The 15,004-nt window shown below is 37.8% G+C and overlaps 2 protein-coding genes across 2 annotated transcripts in view; both read right to left on the bottom strand.

Moving 5' to 3' along the window:
• The window catches only part of LOC129746815 (delta-1-pyrroline-5-carboxylate synthase), a 33,580-nt gene extending 28,222 nt beyond the window's left edge, over positions 1–5,358 (bottom strand). Inside the window, exon 1 of the mRNA XM_055740701.1 lies at positions 4,887–5,358. Coding sequence (XP_055596676.1) covers positions 4,887–5,033 — 147 coding nt within the window. The 5' untranslated portion in view covers positions 5,034–5,358. The remainder of the gene's footprint in view (positions 1–4,886) is intronic.
• Positions 5,359–10,559: 5,201 nt separating this feature from the next.
• LOC129748642 (uncharacterized) lies at positions 10,560–13,952 on the bottom strand. The gene has a single exon (XM_055743307.1). It carries the CDS (start codon positions 13,950–13,952, stop codon positions 10,560–10,562), a length of 3,393 nt encoding a protein of 1,130 aa, XP_055599282.1.
• Positions 13,953–15,004: the final 1,052 nt, after the last annotated feature.

Below are 15,004 nucleotides of genomic sequence, written 5' to 3' on the forward strand. Positions count from 1 at the left end.
GGCTCCAATCGTGCGGCAAAGGTTGACAACTTTTGCTCAACAATTGAAGGAAGTTGTAGAGATCAATGAGCGCGTCATTGCCGTTCGAGCTTATTCGTGTTGAACTACGGCTTTGGTGTCATAATCGTTATCAATCGAAAACTGGAGCAAAAGGAAACCCGAAAACAACTATCGATTAGAATTGTCAAACAAGGTCGAAATGATGCACTTGAACGTTCGGGGTGTACGTTGAAAATTTCAAGACTTTTGTTAACCATGAATTCAGAGGTAGGTTCAAGTATTTTCTGAGACACTTGTTGGTCCGTTATTTGTCTATTTTGAGAAAACGTTATTGTGAAACCTCCTTTTTTCAAATCAAGGCTATTTTTGATTAAGTTTTCTGTTTCCTGAAGCATAACCTTCAGAATAACTCAAAATTTTGAATTTTGTCAAAGTTATAACAATTTTAGCCGATTTCCCTCCTTCGGCACAAAAACAACATATTTGACTTTTTATCACTCAACTACATTTTTTGCGTAATGGCACGGCTCCAGATCCAACTTAATCACAGTATACACTTCGTTAGAGCTATTGAAGTGCTTTGAACAGAAAACAGTCGCATTTGAAGACAGTTTTCTTTGTATTTTTAGCCATTTTCATTTGTTATGAAACACTGAGTGATTTGCAATTTGCACAGATCGTTAGCGTCCTCAAGTATTAGACATTAAATTTTTAATTTCTTTTTCTTCTGGAAAACACAGGCGAGAGTTATCAACGAAAAGTTTCTGGTTGGAAACCTGCCAGGTGACCGCTAAAGAGTTAGTTTTGCTGTCCATAACGATTTTTTTTTTCAGAATATCTCCCCAGAAGCAGTCGACATATTTTGCGTACGATTTGACCACCGTATTTTGTTTATTTTACCGGTGGGCAGCTTTTCAACCTTGTAGAAAATGAATCAACCTATTTATAAGTCAGCTAGACGAACCAATCTGAAAAAATTGACTTTTCAATCCCTTTCTCTATTCTTTTTTTCGGATTGTCCTTGAAAAAACCTCTCACATTCCTCTCTTCATGGAATCAATTCCCTTAACCTTTATTAAAATTTTAGCTTACTGTTGGGTCCTCTAGGACTTATTAAACGATTTACCATGTTAAATTTGATCGAATAGTTGATTTCTAGCAGTTTTTGGTTATTCCAATGGTACTTTTCTGGATTTCTCTCGAACCTGCCCAAAAAATTTTGTCAATGATCTTCAGTATTGGACGCTATCTCAAAAACACACTACACTTGTCAGATTGTCAGGTTACCAAACTGAAAATTTCATCAATTTTCATCTATGCAATCAAGAGTAATTCACAAAACAAAGTGTTGCATTTTTATTTTTATTTTTTTTTTAATACACTCCTTAAATACTGTCCGGTCATTGAACATGCCCAATGTTGTTGTTAGTTTAGAGTTAGTGTTCTAGGATATGCCAAAAAATTGTCAACATGAGAAATCGGCTGTTCATTTGAAAAGTGAGAATATTGCTGATAAATCGGCGTTATCACATCATGGCACATTCCTAGGTTTTTAGATTATTTGGTCGTATTTCTGAATGGTGACACTGGTGCGAAGAGATTAAAAAAAGTTTTTTAAATTGGGAATTTTATAGGCTGAATGAATATTTTTAGTTTTTCGGTTTTTTTCTTATATGAAAGGAGAATATTGGAATTTTATGGATATTGGAAATTGGAACCATTTGGCCTTTCTTGCTGGAATAGAATGCTATCAATAAGCAGCAATAGACTACACAAATGATGTATCAAAATTACTAATGAATTGGTTGAAATGTACCGAAGTAACAGCCGTAATAGTACTGAAAATTTTCTGATTGTACATGCTGAACTTTTTGTAGTAGGTTCCGAATAAGTTTCTAAAACATTTTTATTTTCAAATTATTTTTAATTTATGACAGCTTTGCTGAATTGTGGTTTTTCATTGATTTTTGGGATTGTCAAGAATAAATCTATCCGACAGTGTTTAAATGAGGCCCTTGGAGCCAAAGGGATATAAGTGCATAAAAGCTGGATTCGAGAAAAAAAAACACTTGAACTTCGCTGTGTTCCAGTAAATTCCATAGGTATTTTTATGAACTTTTTTCATGAGTATGATTTTCTTAAATGAAAACAAAGCATTTTACAACACATATTTTTATTATTTCGGCGCTTAACGGTTGGCAACTATAATTAATTGTGGAATTTCTCATTCAAGCTGTGAAAAAGTCAAGTGTACTTGAAGAAGATTTGATTTATTGGAATTGAAGGTACATACATTGTCGATTGTTGAGAAAAAAAATAAGTGAACAGTTGAATACAGGAGCGATGCACGGCCTTCATGTCAACTTTGTGAATACGTCTGATTCTACCAATCAATCGTTTGCAGTTCTTGGCTCCCAATTACCAATTTGTTTTAAATGCCGTTTTTTTTGTATTTTTCAAGCTTTTGTATAAGCCTTTAATCCGGACACACTCCAGGTATCAAGAAATAAGCAATTTGTGATCCACTTATTGGTGATTCAAATTGAAAAGATAATTGAATTTAATTATGTATAATAGCGCCAGCACTAAATTTTACTTCGGAAGTCCGGACTTCCGACTTCCGAAAGACTTCCGACAAAGAAAAGTGAAGTACTAGATTGTCGGAAGTCTATGTTTTGTTGCCAGTTCACCAGCGACGTTTCTAAAATTTTTATTTAAATTCGCAATTTTGTTCCCTAGAACCATCAAATAGATGCATCACAGTTGATGGTAAATTTTTAAACATCATCAGCTATTCAAAAGAAAAAAAATTAAATACTTTAGTGGCAAAGGGGAACGCCTTTAGTGCACTAATACGCCTTTGCCTCCAAACAAAATGATTCTTTCAGTTAGTAGGGTTTTTTCACAGATACCAAAACATAAGAAAATAGTTGAATAAAGTTATGATTTGAATAGCATATGATGGACAGTCAAGGATTCGTTCTAACGGGTGTTAAATAAAAAATGAGAATGTTTTCAATACCTTTCAGTAACTCAAATAAAGAGCGTAACATTTTCTTTCTCCAAGAAAATTGCTCTTTGGGCTCCCTAGAAACAGTAGGCGTGTTTGGTTTTGCTAGTTTGAATTTAGTCAAAGCAAAGATGGCGTCGAAACAGCACGTACTCCGCGAACGCATTGTACGGTTCTACGAAAGGCATTTCCAGCAAGGAAAAAAGTTCACGGTGGCTCATTTTAAGAAAGAAAATGTACCTGTCAGTACGGTGTATCGTATCCTGGGTTCCCTGAACTAAAGCGGAAGGTCGGAAGTGGTCGTCCGGTGACGATAATGACGAAGCAGAGGAAGGCATCGTTTACAGAAGCTGTTTGACAACATGGACGCAACCAGCCTGCGTGACGCCGGTCGGAAATATGGCTGCTCCCACGTATTGATCCATCGTACCCTCAAGATGGAAGGAATCGTCTGCAGGAAGAAGACGAGGTCGCCGGAGTACACGGAGGATCAGATTGAGACGGTTAAATCACAGTGTCGGTGGATGGCCAAACAATACCGCGGGACGTCATTCGTTCTGGCTGGCTGGCGTACCTTGAGGAGAAAAAGATACCGTTCGTGCCGAAAGATCGTAACCCAACAAACTTGCCCCAGTGCCGCCCAATAGAGGATTTCTTTGGCTCACTCAGTGCTTTAGTGTATAAAAACAATTGGAGGGCCAAGGACACGCAGCAACTGACTACAAGAATCCGGAATTGTATCCGGAAAATTGACGTAAGTGCCGTACAACGTTCTTGTGAGAGCATCGCGACAAAGTTGCGTCGAACATCAGACCACGGCCATTACTCAAACATTCACTGACATTTTTTTGAAGAAAATACATTATGTTATTAATAAAAAATACTGAAATCGATGAAAAAAATATAACAATTTTTTATATGTGATTGAAAAAATTCTCATTTTTTATTTAACACCCGTTAGACGCTTATCTCAATTATTTCAATGTTGTCACTGAAACCCCTTTGGCTAGAAGGACCTCAAATATTTGAAGGTCTGATAAAAATTTTGACCACTATCGCCCGCATTTATTAGACGGAGTTCAAATAAATTTTATTCACACTAAAAGGTTGATTGTAGGTAAATCAAATGTTGTCTCTCATCACAAAACTAAGCTTCAGTTATTTTTTCAACGAAAAAAAAGAATGTTAAAGGTGAGCTACAAAAAAAAACACGTGTCCCAACGAAAAACGTCCGCAACATCTTCTCTGCTGCATGACACAGACAATTGCCAATTGGTTCGAATAAGCCAATGTAGATAGGTTGCTGAACTAACTTTCATTCGTTGTCCATTCCTCGCTCACGTGATGCGACACACAAACAACCCGTGAACACGTTCTACCTATAAATGTGTATATGTAGGTATCAACTATTGCAACCGTTTTTTTTGGCTTTCAGAGATGCTGCCATTCTATAAATGTGCTGTTGCAGGTTCGTGAACGAACGATTCTATTTCTCCAGGGACAGTTGTTATAAAGTTTGTTTTTTCTCCTTTCCGCTTTTCAACGGATGGCATGAAATGCAACAATTTTAAAGGATGAAGTTTGTAAGCTATACACGGGTAGAAAATTGAATAGAAAATTCAAAATTGAATCTAGCTGCACGGTAGGAATTCAGGGCACCAATGCACTACTGACTGTCGATGACAGAACATATCGATTCTCATAACTTTTAAAGCTAACGATACTCCCAAACGACCAAGTCATTGATCTTATTATATTAAGTATCCCATCAGGAACTTTCGTCAGTCGACCAGTGTCCTTGAAACTAGTAAGGTAGGTAGGTACTAGATGTGGATGGTTTGGGTTTTTGTCAATTGTCTGGCTTGTTCTTGCTTACCTGTTCTGCCAGATATGCTCCGACACTGGGGCTGCTAACAACCGAAAAAGTTCGCCCATTTCTCAACCCCGCCGACTGGCATCTGGTTCGGAGCAAGGCCCCTCCCCGCAGCAGACCTCCCAGGCCACGCAAGCACATTCCCGACATTCTGTGTGCTCAAGGTGTTCTATTGATAAAACTTGTGACTTTTTCCGTCTCCCTGTCGAATGATAATGTCCTTCACTTCTTTAACGACACGTGAAAGTCGGAGACTTATTCACTCTGTTGAGGAAATCACCTGAACTTTCTTCCCTAAATAGTTACAGATCAAAGGCACTAACTAAATCACAGCCACATATTATCTGAAGCTTAGTTTCTATGGAAATTGGGAAAACTTTTCCCCCGTAAAGGATGAGTTGGAATCGCACTCTCGAAACTGAACCCCCAACTAGACCATCCAGTCGGCAGACTCGAGCTCAACTAATCGTTATCAGGATTAACCGTCCTCGAATCAACCGGAATCGGTCATTCTGCGAAAGGGAGAACTGATGATGTGTGAAACTCCTGTTTGGTTTTGTTTGCACACTTTTTTCCCTCTCGATTATAAATAATTATTGCCCACAGCACTATTGCGGTCGTCTGGATGAGCCAATCATCGCAGTCATAGTCGCTTCCATCCAGTTCCAGGCCTAGCATAGTCTAGCAAGTGATAAGGCAACCTTCGGACTTTACAGCTCAACTTCACATCAGCCTCCGCTGCCTCAGGAACGCACCGGACCGATAGATAGTTGGACACGATGATCGCTGATATTGTTCAATTCAAACGCTTTCGCAGTCCGGGAGAGACAGAGATATAGAATCTCATCACCAGCAGCCTGTCTCGTGTTGTCGACAAAAGGCCAACAATTCGGTGATTCAACGCTGCTTCTCCCTGACCATAAAAGACCAAACTGAAGCTAGGCAAGCACAAGAATCACAAGAGTATTATTGTTTGCCAGCCGGCGCTCCTGTTGATTCGAATCCATTTCTACCTGTAATCTGGATTGACCCCTGAACCTCGTAGCACCCTTTCCCCAGCCATATCCCGTGGAATGAGCAATCGCAAGCTCTACACAGAGCAGAGACAACCACTTGCTGCTTTTTGTTTCTAGGTAATGCTGCTGCTGCTGCTGCTGACTTCCATAGGCATAAAAGCATTCGCTCGAAAGCACAATTTCAATTTACGTCTTTTTGGTCATCTCCGGTAAGCCACCCATCCAAAGAAGGCCAGGCAAACGGGGAAAACGGATTCAGTTGGTTTGAATCATTGATGCTCTAGTGATTCACCCCGGGGATATCTAGGTATACATACATAGGCCCGGCCATTCCGGGTTTGTCCATTGTGACATCCACTTGTTTGACCTTCCAGCTCTTGTGTCAAGTTTGCTGTCGGTCGTCGTCGTCATGCTCAGATCAAGTGCTATCAAGGAGTTATTCGACCATAATTTACCACAACGATGTCCGACAACGCTAGGTACACGTACCTACATACACGTAGTAAGTTCAAACAACAGTACGAGCGACTGTTATAAATAATTTTTCCGAAGCAGACGAATTGTCGATAAGGTCGCACTGACTTTACTTCCTACATACCTATCTGGCTGTTCATTTCATATAGGATCAGATCAGAAACATCAGTTGATTAATAAAACCCGGAATCAACCGGTGGTGTGACTGGAAAAATCTCTCGGCCTTGGTTCAAAATAAATGGTGTGTAGGTAGTGAAATTCATGTTTATTTTCCATTCTAATTTACCTCCAAACGGGCGAAAACAACGTGCTTACGTGCATGCTTATGCACACCACAGCAACGTTTTCATAAAGATTTTTCGTAGAAATACTTACAACGGGAAGAAACAAAAGAACAGAACAGAAGTAGCGATTTTGTCCTTGGTTCTTCGTAATCCTGCTTTGTGGACTCAGAAGCTCGTTAAAAGTTCAATAGATTGAGTTTTACCCAACTATGGCAGGTGTAATAATCGTACAGTGACTCGTCTGGTGCTTATAATTGAATCAAACCATGTTCATTGTATGCCTGATCAGATATATAATTTTAAAAAAATTGTTTTCAGAGTACAAAAACGAATGGTACCTAAACATTTATTTTCACGAGGCATTTTGGTATCAAAAAGAAGTGCTAATAAAGTGTTGATTTAAAAAAAATTAAAACTCTCATCCAAAATTGTGAACAAACTCATTAGACACATTCCACGCATTTGTACCGCTCACAAGTGATTTTTATACGTTAGCGTATCAAAAAATCTCAAACTTGTCAATAATTTTGATATTTCAAATCACCCAAAACCAATGAAAAAAGAGAAAAAAAAATTTTTTTTACAAGTTTAATATAACTTTGAAAATAAACTTTTTTGTTGGAAAAAGTGTAAATGTTGACAACTTAAACATAATAATTAATTAAAATATATGGATTGATTGTTTCTGGAATAATTCGTTTAGAATCCAACAAATACTGCTTCATTTTGTAGAAAAAAGATTTTTTATCGATCCAATGGGGTTGTATTAAAAAGCGAACAAAAACAGTCGCAAATGAATTTATTCACGCCACAAAAAAGGAAACTTTTAAATTTTACGAGAAAACTTTAACATTGAAATACAATAAAAAATAAGATCTTCTTTGAAAATGATGAGAGGATTCTGAAACACTAAACTTTATAGAAATCAGTTTGAATCCAGCTGAGTGACAACAGCGCGAATGAGTGAATTCACTTCACAAAATTTTTATTTTTTGTAAAATTCAAGTGCCAGTCAAAATAGGGAAAAACTTAGAATAAGATATTAAAAATTTTTTATTCTACAAGTCAGAATAACAAAATACCTCTTTTAAAAGTGTACATAAAATCTTGTCAATTTTGGTCATTTTTGTCATTTTTGTCATTTTTGTCATTTTTGTCATTTTTGTCATTTTTGTCATTTTTGTCATTTTTGTCATTTTTGTCATTTTTGTCATTTTTGTCATTTTTGTAATTTTTGTAATTTTTGTAATTTTTGTCATTTTTGTCATTTTTGTCATTTTTGTCATTTTTGTCATTTTTGTCATTTTTGTCATTTTTGTCATTTTTGTCATTTTTGTCATTTTTGTCATTTTTGTCATTTTTGTCATTTTTGTCATTTTTGTCATTTTTGTCATTTTTGTCATTTTTGTCATTTTTGTCATTTTTTGTCATTTATGTCATTTTTGTCATTTTTGTCATTTTTGTCATTTTTGTCATTTTTGTCATTTTTGTCATTTTTGTCATTTTTGTCATTTTTGTCATTTTTGTCATTTTTGTCATTTTTGTCATTTTTGTCATTTTTGTCATTTTTGTCATTTTTGTCATTTTTGTCATTTTTGTCATTTTTGTCATTTTTGTGATTTTTGTGATTTTTGTCATTTTTGTCATCTTTGTCATCTTTGTCATTTTTGTCATTTTTGTCATTTTTGTCATTTTTGTCATTTTTGTCATTTTTGTCATTTTTGTCATTTTTGTCATTTTTGTCATTTTTGTCATTTTTGTCATTTTTGTCATTTTTGTCATTTTTGTCATTTTTGTCATTTTTGTCATTTTTGTCATTTTTGTCATTTTTGTCATTTTTGTCATTTTTGTCATTTTTGTCATTTTTGTCATTTTTGTCATTTTTGTCATTTTTGTCATTTTTGTCATTTTTGTCATTTTTGTCATTTTTGTCATTTTTGTCATTTTTGTCATTTTTGTCATTTTTGTCATTTTTGTCATTTTTGTCATTTTTGTCATTTTTGTCATTTTTGTCATTTTTGTCATTTTTGTCATTTTTGTCATTTTTGTCATTTTTGTCATTTTTGTCATTTTTGTCATTTTTGTCATTTTTGTCATTTTTGTCATTTTTGTCATTTTTGTCATTTTTGTCATTTTTGTCATTTTTGTCATTTTTGTCATTTTTGTCATTTTTGTCATTTTTGTCATTTTTGTCATTTTTGTAATTTTTGTCATTTTTGTCATTTTTGTAATTTTTGTCATTTTTGTCATTTTTGTCATTTTTGTCATTTTTGTCATTTTTGTCATTTTTGTCATTTTTGTCATTTTTGTCATTTTTGTCATTTTTGTCATTTTTGTAATTTTTGTCATTTTTGTCATTTTTGTCATTTTTGTCATTTTTGTCATTTTTGTCATTTTTGTCATTTTTGTCATTTTTGTCATTTTTGTCATTTTTGTCATTTTTGTCATTTTTGTCATTTTTGTCATTTTTGTCATTTTTGTCATTTTTGTCATTTTTGTCATTTTTGTCATTTTTGTCATTTTTGTCATTTTTGTCATTTTTGTCATTTTTGTCATTTTTGTCATTTTTGTCATTTTTGTCATTTTTGTCATTTTTGTCATTTTTGTCATTTTTGTCATTTTTGTCATTTTTGTCATTTTTGTCATTTTTGTCATTTTTGTCATTTTTGTCATTTTTGTCATTTTTGTCATTTTTGTCATTTTTGTCATTTTTGTCATTTTTGTCATTTTTGTCATTTTTGTCATTTTTGTCATTTTTGTCATTTTTGTCATTTTTGTCATTTTTGTCATTTTTGTCATTTTTGTCATTTTTGTCATTTTTGTCATTTTTGTCATTTTTGTCATTTTTGTCATTTTTGTCATTTTTGTCATTTTTGTCATTTTTGTCATTTTTGTCATTTTTGTCATTTTTGTCATTTTTGTCATTTTTGTCATTTTTGTCATTTTTGTCATTTTTGTCATTTTTGTCATTTTTGTCATTTTTGTCATTTTTGTCATTTTTGTCATTTTTGTCATTTTTGTCATTTTTGTCATTTTTGTCATTTTTGTCATTTTTGTCATTTTTGTCATTTTTGTCATTTTTGTCATTTTTGTCATTTTTGTCATTTTTGTCATTTTTGTCATTTTTGTCATTTTTGTCATTTTTGTCATTTTTGTCATTTTTGTCATTTTTGTCATTTTTGTCATTTTTGTCATTTTTGTCATTTTTGTCATTTTTGTCATTTTTGTCATTTTTGTCATTTTTGTCATTTTTGTCATTTTTGTCATTTTTGTCATTTTTGTCATTTTTGTCATTTTTGTCATTTTTGTCATTTTTGTCATTTTTGTCATTTTTGTCATTTTTGTCATTTTTGTCATTTTTGTCATTTTTGTCATTTTTGTCATTTTTGTCATTTTTGTCATTTTTGTCATTTTTGTCATTTTTGTCATTTTTGTCATTTTTGTCATTTTTGTCATTTTTGTCATTTTTGTCATTTTTGTCATTTTTGTCATTTTTGTCATTTTTGTCATTTTTGTCATTTTTGTCATTTTTGTCATTTTTGTCATTTTTGTCATTTTTGTCATTTTTGTCATTTTTGTCATTTTTGTCATTTTTGTCATTTTTGTCATTTTTGTCATTTTTGTCATTTTTGTCATTTTTGTCATTTTTGTCATTTGTCAGCACAGAATTTTTAATTTTACCAGATTTTGGTAATATTTACTTTAGGTCTCAATTGACCGACACGGAAGTAACAAGCTAAGTTCCCAAATCTAGACTGACAACGCAGTGCCCGGCGAATAAGTATCACCGAATAAAATAGCTCTAACGATTCCGTATTTTGCTAAGCCTCACTCAACTCACTTCGCATCTACAACTTTTGTATAAAAGATCTGCTGCGATCACCGCCACTAACAGCCTAACTTTATGCCGAACTAGTTCCGGTTTCAGTCTGCGTCATCCCATCAAATTTTGACGTCTTATCGCGCACTACAGTGACGATCGAGTTTTGTGAACTTTTCGCAACATCCTCCCCCAGGTGGAATCCGGAACCGGTTACACGTTCTTCCTGCACTTCTAAAACCGCAAGTCTCGAGACGGAACGACGACACAGCATACCTGATGGAAGCTGTACAACAGCTTGCCGAACTCGTCCATCAGATGACGGAATGAGTTCCATGACCCGCCCTCGAGTCCATCCGTTTCTCCGCGTATCCTCAACGATAATAACCAGTTCTCCTTCTTTGATGTTCTTTATTTCACCGAACCATTTTGTCCGTTTCGTAAGTGTAGGCAGATATTCTCTGGTCCAACGTTTCCAAAACGAGTTGAGGTTGTTCTGAAGCTTATCCCAGGAGTGACTGAGTAGTTTGCTGTCATACGGTCCTTTAATTTCCGGTTGGTGAACTCCATTAGAACTTCCCAACAACAGGTGATTCGGAGTCAAAGCTTCTAGTTCAGCTGATTGTAGCGGAAGGTAGGTCAAGGGTCGACAATTTACTATCGATTCAGCCTCCACGAGCATAGTAGCCAATTTTTCATCATCTAAGTTTTCGTTGTAGGATTGGAACATAGCGGTTTTGATTGATCGAACCATCCGTTCCCACGCACCACCCATGTGTGGTGCAGCTGGTGGGATAAAATGCCAACAAGTATTCGTGTTCGTAAAAGTGTGTTCGAGTCCCGCATTAATCTGTTCTCGCAGCAAGCGTTCCGCTCCCTGGAAATTTGTCCCGTTATCGCTGTGGAACTCTACGGGAGCCCCACGGCGACCAATAAATCGACGTATCGCCATAACGCAGGCTTCGGTGGTCAAGCTGTAAACTGCTTCAAGATGAACGGCCCTCACTGTGAGACACGTAAAAAGCGCGATCCATCTTTTGACGTTTGACCTTCCAACCTTAACTTGAAGTGGGCCAAAATAATCCACACCTACGTAGGTAAACGGACGAATGTAGGAGGATAGTCGGGCGATCGGAAGTGGCGCCATTCTGGGAACATAAGGACGTGCTTTGTATATTTTGCAATGCTGACATTTTCTAGCGACTTCCTTAACGAACGAGCGAAGAGATGAAATATGAAACCGTTGACGGATTTCATTAACAACTGTCTCGTTGTTTCCATGACGAAACTGTCGGTGATAACTGTCAACGAGAAGGAATGTAATTCGATGAGATTTTGGAAGGATAATGGGGCATTTTAAATCACGAGAAGCTTTCGGAGCGTTCCCAATCCGACCGTCGATTCGTAGTACCCCGTTCTCATCCAGGGTGGGAGTAAGTTGGTACAGTTTGCTGGAACTGGGAAGCATAGAGCGGCCATGTGAGTTAACCCGGTTTCTCGTCAGGATAATCATTTCGTCGGGGTAAGTTTGCCATTGAGCTTGTTTGAACAACGTTAACTCCGCCTTCTTCAATTCGTTTTGTGTAATCACTTCTAAAGAACGACCTGTTTTACTTTTTTTAGAAAGAATCCGATGACAATATGCTGCAGTTCGGAGCAGACGGTTCCAGTTGGAAAATCGGTAGGCGTCGAAATCTGCTTCCGGTAGAAGGACTTGACGATGCGTATGAGAAGGACGCAGCTCATCGGCAACCGTTTCTACTATTTTTTGCGATGGCCACTGATGCTCTGGGTATTTCAAAAATGTGGGGCCAGTGTACCAGATGCTGTCTTTGTTAAAGTGAGGTCCTGAACCCCATTTTGTTGCTTCATCAGCAGGATTTTCTTTAGACGGAACCCATCTCCAATCGGCCCTGCTCGTCAATTCTAAAATTTCTGTTACTCTGAACGAAACGAACCGGTGGTACTTACGCGGATCCCCATTGATCCAACTTAACGCGGTGCTAGAGTCGGACCACATGACACGCCTTTTGACTTGCAGCGAATGCCCTTCCTCGACGAACCGAGTGAATCGAGCACCCAGAACGCATCCTTGCAGCTCAAGGCGCGGAATCGACCACGGCTTAAGTGGGGCCACCTTCGATTTTGCTCCAATAAGTGCAATCTCTGCTAAGCCTTTTGAATTAACATATCGAAAATAAGTGACGCATGAGTACGCAGCTTCACTGGCGTCAACAAACGTATGTATCTCAACTGCATTAGCATCTGTTGAAAAGTAACATCTTTCAATTCCAACGTCATTAATACTCTGTAACATTGCAGTCCATTTAAGCCAGAGGGTAAACGTCTCATCGTCTACCTGTTCATCCCAGGCACAGCCTTTACGCCACACTTCTTGAATCAAAATCTTGCCGAAGATTAAGTAAGGCGCTAGTAGCCCAAGCGGGTCGAAGAGTGACATCACACACCGTAATATTTCGCGCTTGGTAGGCTTTGTACCACGTTCGATGAGCTGAGTGATGTCACCTCGCATAGTTGTGGGAAACTTTAGTTTGTCTAATTTTGTATCCCATAAGATTCCAAGAACACGTTCCGAAACATTTGGTGTTCCTGGACATAAATCTTTTACAGACTCAACATTTGTTTCACCGAGGTAGTCTAAAACTGGTAAGCTGTTGGAACAAAAATTGCGGAGTTCAAATCCCGCGTGTTTATGAATTTCTCTAATTTGTTTCGAAATAATTTTAGCTTCATCCTGGTTCCGGAAACTGGTGACTAGGTCGTCTACATAATGACCTGCGATGATTTCTTTAACAGCGTCAGGATACTGTTTCTCGAAACGTCGCGCATTTGTGTTTTTCACAAACTGTGCTGTCGCTGGCGAACAACTCGAACCAAATGTGGCCACGTCCATGAAAAAGATTGATGGGGCCTGACTTGCTTCGTCGCGCCACAAGAATCTTTGGGAGCTACGGTCTGCTTCGCGTATCCGGATCTGGTGGTACATCTCCTTTATATCCGCGCATACGGCTACTGGAAATTGCCGGAAACGGAAGAGTACCACCGGAAGCAATGTCAGTTGATCAGGTCCCTTCAACAAGACGGAATTCAGGGACACTCCGTCCACCTGGGCCGCTGCGTCCCAGATAAGTCGCACTTTTCCGGGTTTTTTAGGGTTTAAGACGGCTCCTAGTGGAAGGTACCATGCCCGTCTCAGATCCGCGGCCTCCAATTCTTCCTGAGTAGCTTTATGGCAATACCCTTTTTGCTGATACTCAGATATTTGACGAGTGATATTTTCTTTTAGTTGGGGATCTTTGTCCATTTTTCGCTCTAGACATTGCATCCTTCTGAACGCCATCGGGAAACTATCTGGGAGTTCGATATGCTCGTATTTCCATAGTAGCGCGGACTCGTATCGGTCACCTAGGAATCTTGTAGTATCTTGCATCTGCTGGACCGCCTTACGGTCCATCTCGCTAAGTTGAGTTGGGATATTCTTTGATCCTGTTTATTCGTTAGCAAAATACGCTCTCAATGTTTCGTCCATTCTTACGGTTCCTTCACAGTCACAGATCTGATAACTATAAACCGCAGCCTTTGCATCTCTCTTACCTCCATATACACACCACCCCAATCGTGTGCGGACCGCAATAGGGCATCCAACTCCTCCTTCACGCGCCACTAGCGGCACAACTAGCCTCAGGTTGTCAATTCCAATAAGCAGTTGTGGGCAGGCATTTTCATATCCTTCAATTGGCAGACCACGTAGGTATTTAAATCGGTTTCTAAGTTCGGTTATAGGTAGACTTTGAACCGGCAGCTCCAGAGATTTTACAGTGCCTATGTTTTCCAGTGTGTAGCGTTTGGCTCCATCTGTTCCCGAGATCTCGAAAGATACTCGCTGTGAATCGGCTTCGGTACGTGTTACGTTACCCGTCCATTTGAGGCATAGTGGTTGTACTGGACCTCTCAAGCCGAGTTTAGATGCCAACTCGGTCTCCAGCATCGTTAAAGATGATCCTTCATCGACAAACGCATACGTGTCTATAGACAAGTTTCCTTTATACAGCTTTACTGGAATAATGCGGAACAAGAGCGAAGAGGGAGGTAATTGGTGGACATGATGGACGACGGGCTCAGCGTTATCACCGGATGCGTGGGTGGCAGGTGGTTGATTCTCTACAGGGGTTATTTGGTGAATGTGGTGGACGATTGATTCAGTGCTATCGTTAGATGTGTGGACAGCAGTTAAGTTCGGCTTTAGGACTCTATGTAGGAGAGGATGGTGGCGCTGTTCGCACCCATTAACGCCGCACAGATTCTTATTTCGACACATGCGGCGGCCGTGATTGAACAAACAGGTTCGGCATAAGTTCAAGCTGTTAATTCGGTTCCATCTCTCGTCTACTGATAGTAGTTTAAACGTTCGACAATCACGGGAGCGATGTCCTTCCTTTTGACAAACGGCGCATAGTGTTCCCCATGATGCTTGGTGTGTTTTCTGTTCAGTTTCAGTTTGCTCCA

This window comes from Uranotaenia lowii, chromosome 2 (genome assembly GCF_029784155.1).
Source record: "Uranotaenia lowii strain MFRU-FL chromosome 2, ASM2978415v1, whole genome shotgun sequence".
Lineage (NCBI taxonomy): Eukaryota > Metazoa > Arthropoda > Insecta > Diptera > Culicidae > Uranotaenia > Uranotaenia lowii.

Excerpts from the sequence above, each read along its gene's own strand:
- LOC129748642 (XM_055743307.1), bottom strand. The coding sequence starts at position 13,952 with ATGGACCGTAAGGCGGTCCAGCAGATGCAAGATACTACAAGATTCCTA.